This window comes from Physella acuta, unplaced genomic scaffold (genome assembly GCF_028476545.2).
Source record: "Physella acuta isolate Inbredline_101_S28 unplaced genomic scaffold, ASM2847654v3 ptg000689l, whole genome shotgun sequence".
Taxonomy (NCBI): domain Eukaryota; kingdom Metazoa; phylum Mollusca; class Gastropoda; family Physidae; genus Physella; species Physella acuta.
In genome coordinates, this window is record NW_026732208.1 from 260,285 (window position 1) to 279,844 (window position 19,560).

The window sequence follows — 19,560 nt, forward strand, 5'->3', positions numbered from 1 at the left end:
TATATATATATATATATATATATATATATATATATATGTGTGTGTGTGTGTGTGTGTGGGTGCGCCAAATAGCTAGAGAGTTCACTTCGGTGACAGTTTTGTTCAGGCATCTATTCGAAGGGGGGCGGTGTTGGTGCCTTTCAAAGGACGTCTACCGCGCACCCATTCCCCTGAACGAAATATAATTCATTTAAAATATATACTTTTGTAAAATTTCCGCGCCCTTCCCTCTTCCCTGGAAACTTAGTCCGCCCCTGCCCCCAAAGTTTCAAGTACCCTCTCTCTCTCTCTCTCTCTCTCTTCCCCCCCCCCCCCCCCCCCACCCCGGAGGGAAAAAGTCTGAAACGCTTCCACTGGTCACTCCATTTCCACAAATTTATTAATTTTTATTTATCAAGCAATTTATCAGCCGATATAATGTTTTGCTTTTTTTTCTTAGTATACAAATAGTCTATATGCATTGATCGTGATTTTGTTGCCTGTTATTTTATTTTTGTAGCAAGGGTTTAATTTATAAAAGGGAGATAGTCAAAATAACATACTAAGTAAAAAATTCAAGACTAGCCTCCCATACAGCCTCGTTTTGGTTACTGGACTCCAATTCAGGAAAAAAAAGAAATAAGTTTGTCGCCATTTTGTACAACAAACTACTGTTATTGTGTACTTTCTCTGACTATTGTGCCTCCTCCGGGATGGGGGAAACTAAAATCATCTATCACATAGATGATGAAGATACACCGTATTTAATTAAACTCCCCATCCCTGCTGATAGGGTGACATTAGGTGACTTTAAGAATGCATTGAATCGGCCAAACTTCAAGTTCTTCTTCAAGTCGATGGACGATGATTTCGGGTAAGTTTTTATTTTTATGCCTAGTTTTATGAAGAGTTGTCAGTGCCGTTTAGACCTTGTCTAGATTTAGATCTATACCAAGAATAGAGCTATTATTCTGTACATATCGCCACGCACTTATTTCTCATATGATTGCCATTATCTTTCTGCCTGCAGTGTTTCATTGTATGTTTATGCTTGGGCTTGTTGCAATGCGAATCCATCTGCAATCATAGATTTTTGTGTAGTGACTAAACTGAGAATACTAGACTAGAGATCTAGAGTAAAGTTCCGCGTGTGGTCACACATCGCGAAAAATTCCGAACTCCCGATTTTCATCGGGTGCTATTTTGTAACCGTTTCACACAGAAACAAACCGAAAGTACTTTATTACTCCACTGCCATTCTACTCTAATATGCATGAGTTATTTTGTATTCATACGCATAGTATTTGAGATATTCATGTTTTACTGACGAACCTCCTTGTGATCTACTTTTCCCCCTTTTTTTTTTGCTTGTGATCACCTGTCCCTGCTTGTGGTCACTAGCGTATTTTTTCGTTTTTATCCAATTTTAATAATTGAAATAAACATTTTACTCATTTAAACGTGTTGTTGATTGTATAATTAATTAATAGATTTGCAAAACCAAATAATAACACGTTAATTAAATTTATGAACTACAAATTACGGATGACCCAGTGATGACTCAAGGGACGCAACCAGAATAATCATAACAAAGGGACATAACAATCACTAACAAGACAAAACTTAACATTTGCTTCGATTGGATTGTATGTAGAGACACAAACTAGATTTAGAAGAAGTAGATGATTGAAATAATTTAAAACAACAGAAAAAACTAGAAATTATATAGGTTCTAGACTTAGCTTGAAATATAGAGCATCTAGATCTAGGCTAGTCTAGCTCAAGTCGTTGGTGACCACAGCGAGGGTAAAACACAAAAATCGTTACCCCAGCTGTGGTCACCCCCATTTCACCACTAAGATTCTTTTAATAGCCTTAACTACAGTATTTTCAGTGTCCCGCACATAAATAGACCTATTTATAGTTAACCTAGTTATAAAAAGCTTTGATTGGTTGGTTTTATTCATCTCATCCGGGACATAGTGCTTTTCATACGGGGGAACTAGAATCGCCTACGACGTCATACCTCGAAACTTGAAAATTTAAAAATTCATCTTCCAGAAGGAGGGAAACAAAAGAATTTGACCTGGATATATTTAGAAATGGACATGTTTACAGCAGATATTGGTAGTTTCGTATAAAACATCCAAACAAATATTATACGAAGCCATAAACATGAATGTGACTACACCGTGGTTTTGACCACACGCGGAACTTTACTCTAGATCTAGACTTCTAGATCTAGATCTAGAGTCTAGATCTAGAATTCTAGTCAAGTTTAGATCTCTAGAGTTTAGATCTTCTAGATCTAGAATCTAGCTCTAGTTCTGAGTACTGATTGGCACTTATTGCAGAATGTGATTGTTCAGTCAGATTGTTTGTTTAGTTTAGGCAAATTTAATTCAGTTAGTTCAAATGTAAACATTTTATTAGATTTGAGTGGTAGATATAAAGATAAAATATATTTTATATGAGCTAATTAGCTAATGAGTTATGACACTAACACTGTGTGTGTAAATGTCATTTGATTAATGTCTAGTTCAGATGTCAACCAAAGCTAACAACCCTATCCTTAACTATTTATAATAACTAACAGTACTAGATTTCTAACACCAATTAGGCCTACTAAATTAGGCCTAATTAGTAATTTCAACAATCACTGTAACACTAATCCTGAGATTACAACTAACAACTTTACATACCTCTATTTTCAGAAGACATCAGTAGTAATTGTATTAATACCAATAATGGGCTGTAGCTTTTAATGTCCAAAATATTTTCAGTTTTAATGTCAATCAAATCATCCCTCCAAAACTATAGATTATTTATATAGATATAGCCTAAGGCTAATACTAATAGCCTAGGTGAAGTTGATGTTATTTTATTTTCTAGTATTTAGATATTAAATTTAATAGCATGGATCTTGTAATGTATCTCATCAAATACTTGATGATTAAAAGTAAGGATTTCTTATCAACTGATAGAATTATAGGTCATTTGGAACTGCCAGTCTATAATATATTCAGTTAGCTAAGACCACTTTAACCGCTTCAACATAGTTTCTTTCTTGGATTCCCAGTGCAATAAATTGTAAGGAAAATAAATTAAAGAAAGTCAGGTGCAAACTAAGTATAAACAAGATTGGTACAAAGAATTTTCAAACCTCTTATCAGCTTATACATAAGAATTTTCAAACCTCTTCAAATAATTTTCAAACCTCTTATCAGCTTATACATATGATGTGGCATTGTGCCCTCTCTTGAGAGATGCCTGAAAGCATACCCACAGTAATTGATTGGGAACAGACACCCCGATAACTTTAATATAATAACCCATACTTTTTGTGAATCTACTATTTAGCAAACCAACTATTTAAGAAGTTACAGAACTTAAAAAAAAAATCCTTTTTAGATACCAATGCCAATATCACTAAACCTGCAAGTTTTAAATTTCAGATGTAGGCCTATTTTTATTTTTTCATAGTAATATCGTTATTGTTACATGTAAGATTATTTTAAAATAACAAGTAATAATTGTGTTTGACTTTAAATTAATTTTGAAAAAAACATTTCTGAACTCAGGGTGGTTAAAGAAGAAATCGTTGATGAAGATGCTACGTTACCTTGTTTCAATGGTAGAGTTGTATCTTGGGTAAGTCAGTTTTAAAGTTAAAAATTTTCATGATCATTAAGTTTTATGCTACATTTTATTGCCAACTATTAAAATTCTAATATTAAATTATCCCATACAATTTCTCACACAATATTTATTAAGTAATACCCTTCATTATTTCTTTATCTTTATTGTAGCTTGTAGCTGCTGACAACAGTGCATCAGACAACCAGTCAGTCACAGATTCCCAAACAGGAGATGTTGTTCAACTCCCAGCAGAGAGAGTTGGTGGCATTGGAGATAGCAGACCACCCTCTTTTCAGTAAGTTAAAAAATCACTGTTCACTATCAGAGCTTTTTAACTAAAACAAGTTTTGTCACTGTTTAGCTTTATGTATTTTTTTTTATGTACCTCTAAATTTACTTTCTTTCAATACTTTAAATTTTATCATTTATAGTCTGGGTATCTAAACATTACAATTTAGTGAAAACGACTATACATTTTTCAACCATCACAAGTTTTTTTTTGGAGTTTGAGTATTTAAAAATTTGCTCTTTGATAAGCAATTTAAAAAAAATTCATTCCTGAAAATAGTTTAAGTTTATTTTAAGTCTAAATAGCATAATAATTTACAAATGATATTTTAAAAGTTTGTAAATAAAACTTGGTTCCTATATCTTAAAGATCTAATTACCTTTCAGACATCCAATAAGTAAATGCACTATGCATGGTTAGGAAATACCTCATAATAAATATTTTAGGTGCATTAAGGTTAACCAATAAAATTGCCATTAAAGATATCTCTTTACAAAACATTTTTAATACTGTATCATAATAACTTTATTAATTCTAAGTCTACATGAGGAAAAACATTTTTCTTTCAGCAAGATGTGGTTAATAGATGACTACAAAGTAGCAATACTATATAATCTGTTGACAGTCAAGGCATCTTTATAGACTCCTCCTTCTTCATTCTTTATTCTAGTGTTGGAAGAAATACCATCCAACACATTAAGTATTACGTGTCAACTTGTTATTCGCCATATAGGCAGTTGACACCGATTTCAGCCTGCTTTTCTGTTTGGATTTGCTTCCATAGTCTTTGTCCAACCAAGAAAATACTTCAAGATAGCAGTTGTTTGATTTTGGAGTTGTCTCTTTTAGATGAGTGGCTGTACACAGCTATCGAGCCTTAACTCGGGACTTTTTGGTTCAGGACCCATGAGCTTAATCGACCCGACCATGCCGACCTTCTTTTATAGACTCCAACAATCCTTAAAATATCAAAGAGCCTATGACACTGAAACCCAGAATTTTATGTCTTGAACTTACATTGAATATTTCAGTGCCAATGCATCTGTAGTAAGCCGCGACGAGCAGTGTGACACGTGTACAGATGGGGAATCAGTCTTAAGTGGGGCCAGAAGAGGTATTTAAATGTTAATCTTTTTAATAGTATATACTTAACTTTCATACATCATAAGTTTTCATGGAACAAAAGGATTACTATAATTTTCATTTACAATTGTTTTTAAAACGTTTTAAAATACTTTAGAATACAGTAAAGAACATTTAGTATTTTTCAAGTGTTGGTAAAAAAAATTATTTGGGATATTATTCATTAACACAATAGAATAGATCAAATCAAATGGCTTAAAAAAAAAGTAGAAATAGCACAAAACACTGTTTTTTTCCCTACTTTTTATGTAATCTTTGCTCTAAGTGAAAGCATTATTATTGCATGATACATAATGATTCCGGTGGTGTTAAATTTAAAACTTCAAACTATTTGTGGCTTGTCTCATTACTTACTTTACTTTATTTATTTATTAACCACTGTCTCTGATTTTGTTAAAATAATGTAAATAATTTTTTACATCTAGGTCTTTCCTTCATTTACATAATGAATATTGCATGAACAATGTTGAATATAATTTTAACAATGGAATAAATATTTTTGATTTTAACAAATAACTAAATACAGAATTTTAAATTGAAAAATAAGTTATGTATAGTGGTAGGCTTTATTTTCTATTTAAGTTTTACTATTATATAAAATGGTTTTAGCTATTTTCTTATCTTTTTTAGCTCCTTTTTATTTAAAACTGAGGGTGCTAAAACACCTGTTGAAACATTTGACTATTCCCGAGTTTTTATAACTATTGCCCCTAATATTTACTTAACTCGATTTCATTATTATTATTATTTGTTTTAAAAAATACAACCCTGAATGAGTGAGTCTGAGAAAATTGCTGTTAATAAAATATCTCGTGTCACTGACACAGTATCTTGAGGATTAAATTTTTTCTTGTTTCCCTACCTTGGTAACTATAGTTGGACCACCTCAGCACGTAGGAATGCCAGGGGTTGCCTATCGCTTCAGACAGTCTGTGGCGAACAATGGTAAGAATCAGATTGAGAGATTTAATTGTCATTACCTTGTAAACGTTTGGTATTTAATTTTTACTTTCAGTTAGAAACTTCTGTTTTCTTTTCAATTGACTATGCTTATAAAAAATATATGTAAAAATGTATGAGTGGTTTTGAATTTTTTGTGAAATAAAATTAATTTGCTTTTATTTTAACTTTAACTAAGTAAATCAGTCTATAAATAACTAAGTAAACCATTCTATTAATGAAACTTAGTATAAACAGCTCAATTTCTCTCAATTCTATTTTCTGTAAAGAGAATCAGTGTCCAATTTCCGCACATTCTTTAGTCATTGCCACTTGAAAAAACCCACCTGTTCACTGTAGCACATCTTAAGCTTAGGTTTCTTATAAACTTTAATCTGATGCTTGAGGAAATGAGTTGATTGTTCTGTCTGTCTTGTCAAATTATCTGTCTTATTTGAATTATTTTCCGCGGCTTGTTGTTCTGAAAATTTAGTCAGTTATTGTAACTGAAATTTATTGTTTGTGAGGAAACATTGCATGTTTTCAATTCAGTCCCACCTCCTCCTCTCCCTCCACCCCCTTCCCCAATTTTGTATAAGCTATTTATAATGTCAATGAATATTAAAACACATTTTTATTGTACTTGATTTCAGATTTGTATATTTTATAAAGCTAGTGAATGTATAACAGATTTAGACCTTTCTTTATTTTGCATGATTTGGTTTCTAAACAAAAATAACATTTAAAATTCAGTATTAATTATTTTTAAAAACACTTAATATACTTATTTCAACCTTGCAGGTCATTTTATTATTATTCTAGATAGTAGAAATTTTTATTTATATCTTTATATAGTATCTTAAATATTTTTTAATTGATCTCTGTATTAAACTTAAAAAGTTGGTCTATGAAATTTCCCTTGTGTCTGCCTAATATAAAACATCTTTGTGTATTCAGCATTGTTACTTCTTGTAATAAAACAAATAGCATTTTTGTTTTAAAATTTTCCCATCTGATGGCTTATATTTTCAGGTCTTTCTTTTAAACCCAAATATTCTATTATAAAATTTGTTAAAATAATATTGCTATTGCTAAAAGTAAAAGCTTATTTAGTGTTTAAAAGTTACAATTTTTCTCTTTCAAAAAGTTATAGTTTATATTCCATTGTAGGTCCTAGAATAAATGGCCACAGTCATGTTAAACACGGACACAGAGATCCTCGCACACTGTATGAAACTTCTACAATGCTTAGTAGTGACTTAGAATCTACAAGTTTCATTGATTCAGAAGAAGATACAGCAAGCAGGTAGGCTAGGCTACTCCATTGTTTAATCATTTTAATTTTATAGAATTCCAATTTAAAAAGTTTTATGCTTCAATGAATTTAGCATAATAATTTTTTTAATAAATATCCACAGGTTCTCTACAGTTACAGACACAACAAGCATGTCATCTAAATATGGACGCCATCGGAGAAGAAGAAGGCGACATCGTCCTCCTCCTATTAGTCGGGTGGGTATCAACAAGGTATCTGTTTCGCCCCTAACTAAAACAGTAACACATTCCTTGCAAAATGAGGTATAAACAGTATTTTCAATCCTCTACTTACACATTAATCAGGAAATGGTAAAAATTTTTAAAAAGTTTTTTTAATAACATTTTTAGCATGGTTTTTGCCAACCTTATTAACTGAAACCTAGTAGAAAATGAAGAAAATAAATCAGGTTTTTTAAAATATACTTCCAAAGAATTAAATTCTTTAAATGATCAGTCTTAGTTATTAACTACTAACAGAATGTCAAGGATGTCTGTATAAATGATTTTTTTTAAAATTAATTTATCTTCGGAGAGCTGTTAGTGCAACAGATTTTAGTTATTTTATTTTTTTAGTTTTTACTTAATTATGAAAAATGCTCATTACTAGATTTAAAAAAAAAAAATATCAGTAAGATAGTATTTTCTGACAATTGTTAAAGATTCTGTCATTTTTTGTTAGAAGGCTAGTTGATTAGATTTTCTGTACATTTTAAAATTCCCTTTCTCATTTTTTTGTATGCTGATTTGACTGCATTTTAAACATTTACTGTCGTGGTAAATCTTTAACACCTTCATATTTTCTCTCATTTTTCCCTTACACCTTTTTTAGTATTGAGTGTGTGAATGATTTTCTATTACACAATTTTTTGACAACTTATGCATCATTTTATTGAAAACTTTAAAGTTATTGTATTTAATATGTTATTGACATATATTTTATTATAAGTTGTTAATCCAAAAATTTAAGTATAAAATGCAGTGTACTTTTTGAAAACTTAGTGGCAAAATAGAATAGAGATTGAGTAATATGAATTTAGTCAGTAATTCATTTGTTGATTAAATTGTTTGTTAATTTTCAGGCTTCATCTTTTAGCAGTATAACAGATTCTACAATGTCTTTAAATATTATCACAGTTACATTAAATATGGGTAAGTAAGGAGAGATGCTCAAACATTTTATTTATTGTATAATATATTGATTTATTTGCTTACTTGTCCACAAAACTAGGAAATTTAGGGCAGAAAAAAAATTCAGATTTCATATAGCATTGCAGTGAAATCTACATACCTGGATAAAGCTAAATATGTCTAATAGCCTGTTCATTAACTGACCTCCTTCCCAACAAAACTGTAGTAGCGCTATGTTTGATTTTCATTCTGAATTTCTGAACAACAGTTTATGATTTTTTACATTTCATAGCTATTGTTAATATATTTTTGCTTCTATTTGAACTTGGTTATTTCAGATACTGTCAACTTTTTAGGAATCAGTATTGTTGGTCAAAGCAACAAAGGTGGAGATGGTGGCATTTATGTTGGTTCTATAATGAAAGGGTCAGTTTTTTTTATTTAACTTATATCATTATTGTATTATTATAGATTATTTTATTTGGTTGTTAATTTGAGTTTTTAAGTTATTTTCTTTTACTTTCAAAAGAAATACATTACTTATGCAAATCCTTTAAATGTACATATTTTTAGAAGTGTATTAAAAAATATAAAATATGCTGTCCTTGCAGTGGAGCAGTAGCACAAGATGGTCGTGTTGAGCCGGGTGATATGATTCTTGAAGTTAATGGTATTAGCTTTGAGAATATGAGTAATGATGATGCTGTTAAAACTTTAAGGGAAGCAGTTCAAAAACCAGGGTTTGTAGTAATTGATATATCTATATCCAAATCATCAAACATTTGTTGTCTTAATTTTTTTCTGCTCTTAATGTTTTTGTTTTGTTGCTAAATGAAAGTAATTTTTTAAAAATGAAACTTGAATCAATAATGATATTAGTTGTAAATGTTTTTTTCAGTCCAATTGTTCTAGTCGTTGCCAAATGTTGGGATCCCAATCCAAAAGGATATTTCACAGTCCCTCGCCAAGAACCAGTTCGCCCTATTGATCCATCAGCTTGGGTTGCTCACACAACAGCCATGAGAGAACAGTATATGGGTCGCACAGGCCCCAGCGCCCCATCAATCAGCAACATGACTTCAACCACCTCCTCATCACTTACAAGCTCCATACCTGAATCAGAACGAGGTGCTTTTGCTTTCTACCAACTATCCCATTAGATTTTATTTTCTTGCAGAAAGTATCACTTAATGGATAAGATTAGTGTATGGTGATAAGAAACTAACTTTGACATGGCTTGACAGTTTTAAATTTACTTTAATATTAAGTAATTATAACAATAATTATTTTCTACAGGTTTTGATGACATGAATTTGACAATCAGTACAGATATGGCCACAGTTGTGAAAACTATGGCACAACCAGATTCAGGACTTGAGATTAGGGACAGAATGTGGCTGAAAATTACAATAGCAAATGCCTTCATAGGTAGTTGATCACTTGCTTATTTGCTTGCTGTTAAATCAATTGTTTATTGAATTTTTTAATCCATTCTCCTAAGCAGCTTGTTTTATAATTGGCTTTAATTTGTTTTAATAAATATATTTAAAAAGTTATATGGCTCCTTTTGCCTTGGAAGACAATTGATGTGCCAGAGAAGGAGAATTTAAGGATGACTAAAATATGACTTGCATTTTGTTTCAGGTGCTGATTTAGTAGATTGGCTATTTACACATGTAGAAGGTTTTGCTGATCGAAGAGATGCTAGAAAATATGCATGTCATTTGTTGAAAGCTGGATATATTAGGCACACTGTGAATAAACTTACTTTCTCTGAGCAGTGCTATTATGTATTTGGTGATTATTATGGAGGTAATTTTTTTCTTCATTTTACTTGCATATGATTAAGATCTAATTCCATTTGTTGAAATTTAAACATATTGTCCTATTTTTACCTTTTTAAAGTGTGTTAAATAATCAATAAATCCTTTTTTTTTTAACATCTATTTAGGTCCACCCATATATCCAGGTATGTTATGTTTTTTTTCTCTCAATGGTTTTGAATTGTTCCTTGGCAATTAAATTTGATGTTCTTCAATAATAAAGTATTGTAAAAGTAAAATATATTTATATTTATTTAAAAAAAATAATTTTAACAAGTCAACTTATTTTATGTGTATGTGATTGTTAAAATGTTATGTATTACAGATCTGGCCTCACTCAATTTAGAAGATGTTGATTCTGTATCTGAAGCAGACAGAGACACCCTCGCACCCTTGCCTCCACCATCATGGTCCAACAACCAGTTCCCTTACAGCTCTAGTTCATATTTGCCTCAGAATGTACACTACATCCCAGCCTATGTCCTCAACAGTGGAGACAATGCCAGTTTTGTGGGTAGTTTTGTGGATGTACCGCCAGGTGTACCGTCTCCAGGAGGAATCTCCGTACCTGGATTATCTGTAGGACCAGTTAGTGGCGGAGGTAGTGCAGGAAGTGTGCACAGTGCCTCAGGTAAGCTCAAAGATGATGTCAGTATAGAATTAAGCTACAGTTTTGTTGTCAATAATCATGGTTTACAGAAATATTCTCCAACTTTAAAAAATATATTCATCATACCTGAACCCATTAGCACTAAAAGTATTTCTTTTAATGTAAATGCTTATGGCTTAGTGGTTGTAACTTGTTCTTGGACCATCTGCTTCAATGCTATAGCATTCATGACAAAGTAGTTACAATTTTCCCCCACTTAAAAACTACTAAATATTTGTGCCAGGGATTACAATCATTAAACCTTATCTAAGAGCTTGTATATATATAATTGTACAGTTGTGTATTTTCCACACATTCCTTGCATGATTGTTTTGTGTTAGTGCTTTTCTTGTCAAACTCCTGCATGGCACCTAACATAAGTAGAAATGTAGAAGGGCTAAATAAAGTCTTTAAATGTCTCTTTATCTACATTTTGTCGTAAAAAATACATACACACATAACCATGTAGATGTTGGTGAAATGGTAATTGCTTTATCTAATGAATCTATATTTGATGTACATTTTATAGAAGGATTGGAAGAAATGCTTGTCCTAGGTCTTGTCATCTCTTGTATTAGTGTATAAATTATTTCTTATTGCTGTTGATCTTTTAACTTGGGAACTTAAATGTCAACGTTTTCCTAAATGCTGCTTTAGTTCTTTGCGATAGTGGAAACATTTCTTGGCTACCCTATGTCATTTCTAGTTAGTTTTAGTCATCTGTGACTTAATGTATAATGAAATAATTTATTTTTATTCTAAAAAATAAAAAGGAAAATTTTAAAACTTAGTTCAACAGGGTAGTTATATTAAAAATAATCCGTTTGTTGTATTTGTCTGAAAACTGAAATACTTTTAAAAGCTTCAGGTGTAGTTTTTGTATAAAAAACAACAAACTTTTACTTGACTAGTCTGTTAATTAAATTACTTTTGCTTTAAAACTGTACCACATGATTATGCAACTGCTGTTTCATTATAAGAAGGCATGGCTTTTTAAAAACTCATTTTAAAGCTTTATGGTACTACAAAGTTTAATGTGTCATAACACATGATTCAAGTTTTTCTTACGTGAAAATTATTAAACTACTTTTCATTTTTAAAAAAATACCTAGCTACCTATTAGAGGTGTGAGATGTATATCAGATAAATTAATTTGGAAGTAAGGTACAACTTATCTTGTTAAAGATAAAGATTTTGAGTTTTTCTTAAAATTAAAAACAACTCAGTTATAGAAAAAAGCTTAAAATTATAAAACAAAATACTAGTTTTAAACTTTGGTAAAATTAAAAATACATTGTTACTTCTGCACATTAAAGTATAAACTTAGAGGGATAGAGGTTATTATAACTTGTTGTCTTGACAAATAGCATGGCTTATTTTCTGTCAGTTAAACTAGCCAATTTAATTTTTTATCATCTAAACTACTTGCTCTTTTCAGTAAACCAAAAACTTTGTATTTAATGTAAACATTAAAAACCATACTGTGGCTGGTTTTTAAACAGTACAGCATTAAACTAATTAAAGCAGGAACACAGATAAACTAAAAAGTTTTTCAAAGGTTTATAAATAGAATATTTAAGTAAATTGACTAATCTGCTTAAATTAAAATCTGCCACCTACTAATGGTATTTAGTTTCTGGCTCAATTGGCAGAAATACAAAGATGTTTAAGATAGATGCCTCTCATGTGAAATTATCTTATAAGTAACATCATTACAGAGAAGCCAGACAACTTATGTATTAATCTCTCTTTTTATTTGATATTAGGCATGAAATCCTGCCATCATTGGTATGCTAACTTTATTTCTATTCAGATGATTATATTGGCTATAGCCAAGGCTCCCAATAAACATAATGGCTTTTCCTCATTAGCTGATTAAATTTGTATTGTTTGAATAAATTGTAGGTTTTTTTATTATTGAAGTCATGATACATTTCTTATTTATTAAATAAATGCTACACTTATTATATAAATGTCATCTCAAGAAAGATTTTGTGAAAACTTAAAAGCTATTTTAAGTAACTTAAAGATTCTCTATAAAAAAGTCTCATATAAAATCTAATTTGTAATGTTAAAAACAATTTTCACACTTTGTTGGTTCTATTCTCTAACTTGTTTATTTTTAAATTCATTTTTCAACTTTTTTTTTTTAATTTCTTGTTTTGTTTTTCCCCTTTTTCTTCTTCAAATCAATGGGTTTCTTGAAAGAGTTCTAAAAGAAGTGGTGCCGCTATGTTTACCTTACCGTTTCAGTTGTGGGTAAAGATTGTGCATGCTTGTCCAGCACCTATAACCAGCTGAAGAGACTGTGGGAAAACAAAGATAAGCAAAATGCACAACAGCAACAACACCTTCAGCATGCTCAGGTTTCTACCGGGCCAGGCAATATGAGTGATCACTCCCATCACTCGTATGCCAATAACTTTCTCCACCAACCCACATGCATGAGGAATTCCAATAGTAGTTTAGGTTTGTTTTTATTTTCAGTTTTCACAAAAACATTAGTTTTGGCTTTGTTTTTTATTTCATTATTATTTTGCCAATCAATTCAAGCTTTTTTTTTAATTAATTTATTTATTTATTTATTTTTTTCTTCTATTTTGCTTTTTATAATTGTTTTATCTATTTTAAACTGCAAAAAATAATACTAATTTTTTTTTCAAAACAGTTAATCATGATATACAAACATGTGCTATTATAATCATTAAAGTAGTTTATTCAGTTAATTCCTTACAGTTTTCACTTCCAGCTTTGAATAAAAATTACTGTATTAATAATATTCAGGTAATTTATGTAAACACAAACTTAATACCTAAGTAAAATCAAGCAGTAAAGGAAATATTTTAAAAATCGATACAAAGAAAATGTGAATCAAAATTAAGTATTTGAATAATTTTCTAATAGAAGTTTGTTGTATACTACTTTAGTGTGAGATATGGAGTAGGTTTCAAAAAAAATAATTATAAGGTTTGAGCTCTAGGTGGGTTTGCTATTTGTAAAACCATTCGATGATTTTCTTTATGTTACTAAGGAAAGTCTGATTGTATTGTCTCAAAAAGACTGCTTTTTTTCCAACTATATCAGTTTAATCGAAATCTAGCCTTTAAAAACCTTAATCACTCTTCTAACACAAATATTTAACAGTATTTTAGTTTTTCTATGATTTGTATGAATGATATCTATTGAAGCTTTCTGCTTAAAATAGGTTTTTATTAAACCACATGTTGTTTGTGTTTTATAGTTTTTGTTTGATTTACTAACAAGTTCCATGACCTGAAGTTTGGTTATTCATAACTATTTTGGTTACTGTACATTTAAATTATACAAGTTAATAAGCTGTTATTTTTGCATTGCATTGAAAATTTATTGTTATTATAATGATTCACCAAGATGGCAGTGTTTAAAATTTGTGTACTGTCAGTTGTATAACTAGTTGTCGTCTTTAACAAATATATTGTTTTGTGTTTGTGTATACCGCTTTTCCAGAACCAGACTATTCTAACGCCTTAAAAAATGTTCACATTCTTTCTAAGTTTTGTTTTCCTTTACATTTATATTAAGCACTAAACGAAATTAAATTGTTGTGTAATAATGGTAAGAGTGATGGCCAAAAATGTTTCTAATCATGGATTTAGAACAAAATGATATATATATATAAATGAGTTATGGAGAAGTGATACACATTCATGACTTGTGACATAAATTTAGTTTAGAATGTATTGGACACATGTTGTAGCCCTTGCATGTTGTGTAGGAACTGGTGACTATAATTTTTTAGCTTCTGTTCAAATGTTTTTCAGCAAGAAAAATACTTCTAAAACTTTAATAACCCAAATCATATTCAGGTATAGCTGTGATGCAAACTGTTAATTTTTCAGTTCAATTTCATGGCATCACTTGAAATGGAATTCTCTTTCCCCCTCCCCCCCCCCCCCTCCTCCAATCACCCTTCTTTTAAAGCAATGAAAACAAACTCAATTTGTAAAAAATATACTTGTGATTGTTTATAGTTTTCTTAAGTGTGGTAAATTTGTAAACATCTTCCAAATATGAACAATCCAATGTTTACTAGAGTAGATAATATTATTACAATAGACTGATGGTAGCAGGACATAAACCACATGTATATTACCCACCCCGCTCAAAAACCTGAATAGACTTACTCTCAACCAAGCAATAAAAACCTAAACATTAAACAACCCTAATCATAAGGTAATGTTAGGAATAGTTAGCTTGAGGGAATCAGCTTATTTAACATTTTTTCAGTTACCCTGTCAAGGCAAAGTTAGGAATAAATTTTATTTCAATACTCTGTCTGCCCCATTACAGCATTGTATAGAATTTTGTGTTTCTCACTTTACCAGTAATGTATAACAAATATTCTTGAAAGGAGTTGATTATCATGGCAGGATGTAGGTAATGCCCTAGTCTGATTTTGATGTACTTGAGCATGTTACAAATATATTCTTCACTTCTTTTTAAACCACCCCTCTGTACCCCTTGTTAAAAACTCACACCTTTATTGCCCCATTGATCCTGATGGGATGTAGTACTCACTGGCATAACACATTTAAGTAGCAGCACTTTTTTTCCCTTTACACCAAAGAACTTTATTCAGAATTCATTTGTAAAAATGAAACGATCCAGGGTTTTTTTTTAAGTTTAGGTTAAAAACTAATATGATGCAATTATAATTAGAAACTTTGTGCTCATAATTTTGTTTGTTTGAAGTATTATGAGCACTAATTTTAAATAAATTGCTATTTAAAATTAAACCAAACTATAACTATAATTTTATAAAATTATGTTATTTTAATAATTAAAATAACTGCTATGTAAACTAACACTACATTTTCATTCCATATTAATAAGTAGTCCTACTTTATTTCATTTAATAAACTGTTTAGCAACACTTAAAAATAAACCTTTGTTTAGTAAAACAGTTTATATATATTCCTCAAATAATAATATGCTGGTTTTTTGTTTTTTTACGTTTTTGATTTGAATATTAATTCTTTCTTTTTTTCCCCCATCACAGGAAGTAGCGCATCAGGTAGCAGTAAAAAAGAGAAATCAGGAGGTAAATCAGGTGGAAGTGGCAGTGATACTGATGCAAGCCTAGCCAGTGCAAGAAGAGTAGGACCTCCATCAGCACAAGGAGCCCCGGGAGCACCGCCTATATCCAACTTAGCTACAGTACCCCCAGAAGTTAGCGGCAGTCGGCAGTCTTTCCGTATGGCTATGGGCAACCCTTGTGAGTTTTTTGTAGATGTCATGTAAATATTTGAGTCTATGTTGTCCTGCGTATCCAAAAGAGTGTGTGTAAATTATAGATGAATCTGGTGTTATGCTAAAATCATGGACATCTGTTCTCCTGCATGTTGGTGTATATTCCCAAATACCTATGTACAATCAAATTAATGTGCTTTGTATTGAAGCAAATAAATTAATCTGTATATTTTCATTTCATTATAAACAAACAAAATTGATCTATTTAAAGTTATTAAAAATGTTGTGTTGGGACTCTCCCAGTTTTATAGCCTACAACTGTACATAAATTACATATGTAGAAATTTCTTTAACTTAATGCAGTTATGACAATTATAATTGAGCAAGTTGACTGTAAGTCTTAAAGATCCAGTTAGTCAACTTCTGAAATCCAATAAAATTTATTTAAATCATTATCATGAAAATTTCAAAATATCATTCTGTAAAATCTTAAACTAAAATTAACATTCGGAATTACCGATCATAAATTTGGTTGTTCTTGAGAACAGATTTTACTTAAAAAAGGAAATATACATCTGTACTTAAAACATTTTTTCTTGTGTGTAGTTTATGAAAATGTTCATTTTTTCAAATCAACTATTTAGTTATGCTTAATTGTGTGCATGCATATGTTTTAATTAGCTTTTTAAAGGAATATTTTATTTTGTAAATGTCATCTTTCAGCAGTTTTAAAAAAGAAAATTTCCTTGATCTAAAAATTTCATTTCTGTTGATTTGATTGAATTAATATTTCTTTTGTCAAATTGTTTATTTGGGCAGTTCTATTGGTTTTTCCATAGTTCTCTCTTGTTGGATTTGACATTTTTAAAGCTTTGTTAGTTTTATAAAGGTTTTGAGACAAAAGGAATGTTAGTGGCCACATTTTGTTTTAAACAGTTTATCTGTCAGTCAAGATATTCTGTTGTTTTTTTTTACATGATTTTTGTCTAAGTTTAAGTTTATTATGTACTAGACCTAGTAATTTTATCTTTTAGTATCTACTTGACGTTTACATGTATTTCTGTTGGCCTTTATGTCAGCATGCATATTTAAGTAGTAAGTGGAATAACCTCTGACACTTTCATTCTCCAGCTCTCATAGAGGCTGAAGATATAGACTGATGATCACCTCATGCTTGCTGAAACACAGAACCTTCTAGAATAAACTATTTACCACATAGCACACAACTGGATCAGTCACACTATGTTCCCAAATCCAGACAGTCAAGCGCAGTGCTGTCCCTTTCACTGGCTCCTGTATATTATCACTACTTGTGATATCCCATTTTGTCCTGTTTACATAGTGGTATCTCTCTATCATACAGATAAATTTCAATTAATTTCTCAGCAGTAAAATGAAGCACTACGGTGGAAGTACAGGTGCAAAAGACTAGTAGTTGTTATAAGTAATTTATACCCTCAAATGAGAAATTGATTTTGTTTAAATTCATGTAATACCTCATCTATAGAGTGAAAACCAGGACCACAATTAAAGACAATCATTTCTCTCTCCTGCCATTCTCGAAGAACCACCTTTGTGCTTCACAAGTGTATGTTTGCTCAGTTTTCAAATAAGAAATGTAAATTTGTTGATTTTCCTTCATCTTGTACAGATTAATCACGTGTAATCAATATTTTTAATAAAGAAATTAGAAGTTAAATAAGAAAATCTTTGATACTTGTATAGAGGGGAAGTATCAACTAAAATCTTGTTTGGATAGATCTAAAAACAAAAAGAATGTACATGCAAGCTTTAAGTCTATGTCCTGGTTGTACTGCATGAGACTCATCTATATCCAGTATTATATGCTTGTAGGAATGATCACACACATAGGCAGCTCTAACCAAATGTAGCACATGATTGACTGCATTAATGACAGGCTTAACTCAACATGTAGGTTTCTCACTTGGCATGCATTTTTTATATCATCCATCTATTGTAAAGTCTTCATACCTACTAGATGCTGTAGCCTCTAACGCTCATGTACACATTTCATACACATTGCATCACTATTAGCTGTTTTCACATTTTATAAAGCTGAAGAGTGAATGTAATCAGCTGTTTTTAATGGTGATAGAGTGAGGCTGCTATTGATAGACCAGTGTGAACATGTTAGTCAGGCTGTTTATTTACATGAGTGGGGTTGTTAATTTACACGTGTTGATTGAGCTTGTAAACTTAATGTGCATATGCTGCTTTATATTAGGTATTGAATATGGGTGCTTTATATTAGGTATTGAATATGGGTTCAGAATTTTTAAGGGCATCCGCAATCTTTGTATTTTTGGATAGTTTTAAGATTTCATTGAGAATAGTGTATTTGTATGAAAAGGATTGATTTTTGGACAGTTGATAAAAATTTGGCTACATTACTGGGTAGTTTTTGTTTAATGTGAACAAAAATGTTATTTACTAGCTTACAAATTTTTAACATTTTATTTTTCACAATATTTTTATGGCATTGAACTAGCACTTATTGTCCAATATTGTTCTAATAGTATTTTTACAATTTTTAAAAATGATACAAAGTTTTAAAATGTAGCTAATTTATGATTTTGTCTAGTATACAAGAGAGCAGAGGTGTGAAACTATTTTGATACACTTGAGATTTACTCTGTCTTTGTGTTAACAAAATGTACATATGTTTTCATTTTATACTCCATTGTTAAACCTCTGTCAGTTTTTTAACTATCCTTTCTCCAAACATTGTAACATTTATAGGTTCCAATAAGCATGATCTAAATTGGTTTTGTCTATTTTTATATCAGAGTTTATTTCACTATTTGCTAAATTTGTGCCTGGTGCTATTTTTTCTAAAGAATGTCAGAATGTAAATCAAATGTATGTATGCTATTGATACAGAACAAATTTTTTTTTAACCCAGTGGTTAACATAAGAATTACTTTACACACCTATTGATGTAGCATCAAATATTAATGCTGAAAAGACACTTGCATTACACTCTCCTCCACCAGAGATGCTCTACTTAGTGGGCTTGATGTTTACAGTTAACAAAAAAATCAATCCAAACTTTCTGAGTAAAATAATTCAAAACATCAGTTTAGCCATTATTGTTTTCATACTTTTTAAAGTGCTTGTCACTATCAAGTTTGTTAAGCAGTAAATAGAAAATTTGTTTTATCAAGCTATACATTAAGTATTTTTAAAATCTTCCTTATAATTTGTTGTGTAAAAAAAACTTTGCTTCTTTGAGTTGTACAGAGACATAAATTATTCTAAATTTACTTGTTTGATTTTTAAAGTGATTATGTAACAAAATCTTCCATTGATGCAGCCTAATAACCTCTTCTGCTTGTATTAACATCACTTTTTGTTTGAGCGTTCAAGGTAAAATTTTATTTTAATACAGACTGTTGTCATGGAAA

At 30.6% G+C, this 19,560-nt stretch overlaps 1 protein-coding gene across 8 annotated transcripts; it reads left to right on the forward strand.

Annotated features, from left to right (window-relative positions):
* Nucleotides 1–605: 605 nt before the first annotated feature.
* Nucleotides 606–18,379, forward strand: LOC131949325 (segment polarity protein dishevelled homolog DVL-3). Of its 8 annotated transcripts, none has more exons than XM_059311156.1 (18): nt 606–853; nt 3,561–3,630; nt 3,789–3,913; nt 4,939–5,021; nt 5,927–5,995; nt 7,160–7,295; nt 7,408–7,516; nt 8,386–8,455; nt 8,773–8,860; nt 9,046–9,174; nt 9,333–9,562; nt 9,731–9,862; nt 10,079–10,246; nt 10,386–10,403; nt 10,583–10,888; nt 13,160–13,375; nt 15,945–16,160; nt 17,267–18,379. In XM_059311156.1, the coding sequence occupies exons 1-18, from the start codon at nt 693–695 to the stop codon at nt 17,293–17,295; spliced, it is 2,355 nt and encodes a 784-aa protein (XP_059167139.1). In that variant the 5' UTR covers nt 606–692; the 3' UTR covers nt 17,296–18,379. The 8 variants fall into 8 exon arrangements, with proteins under 8 accessions (XP_059167139.1, XP_059167140.1, XP_059167144.1 ...); XM_059311157.1 differs by having other exon boundaries at nt 7,408–7,501; XM_059311161.1 differs by lacking the exon at nt 13,160–13,375.
* The last annotated feature ends 1,181 nt before the right edge of the window (nt 18,380–19,560 follow it).

Excerpts from the sequence above, each read along its gene's own strand:
- LOC131949325 (XM_059311156.1), top strand. The coding sequence starts at position 693 with ATGGGGGAAACTAAAATCATCTATCACATAGATGATGAAGATACACCG. Across the intron at positions 5,996-7,159 it reads ACAGTCTGTGGCGAACAATG|GTCCTAGAATAAATGGCCAC; the intron begins GTAAGAATCAGA and ends ATTCCATTGTAG. Across the intron at positions 16,161-17,266 it reads TATGGCTATGGGCAACCCTT|CTCTCATAGAGGCTGAAGAT; the intron begins GTGAGTTTTTTG and ends TTCATTCTCCAG.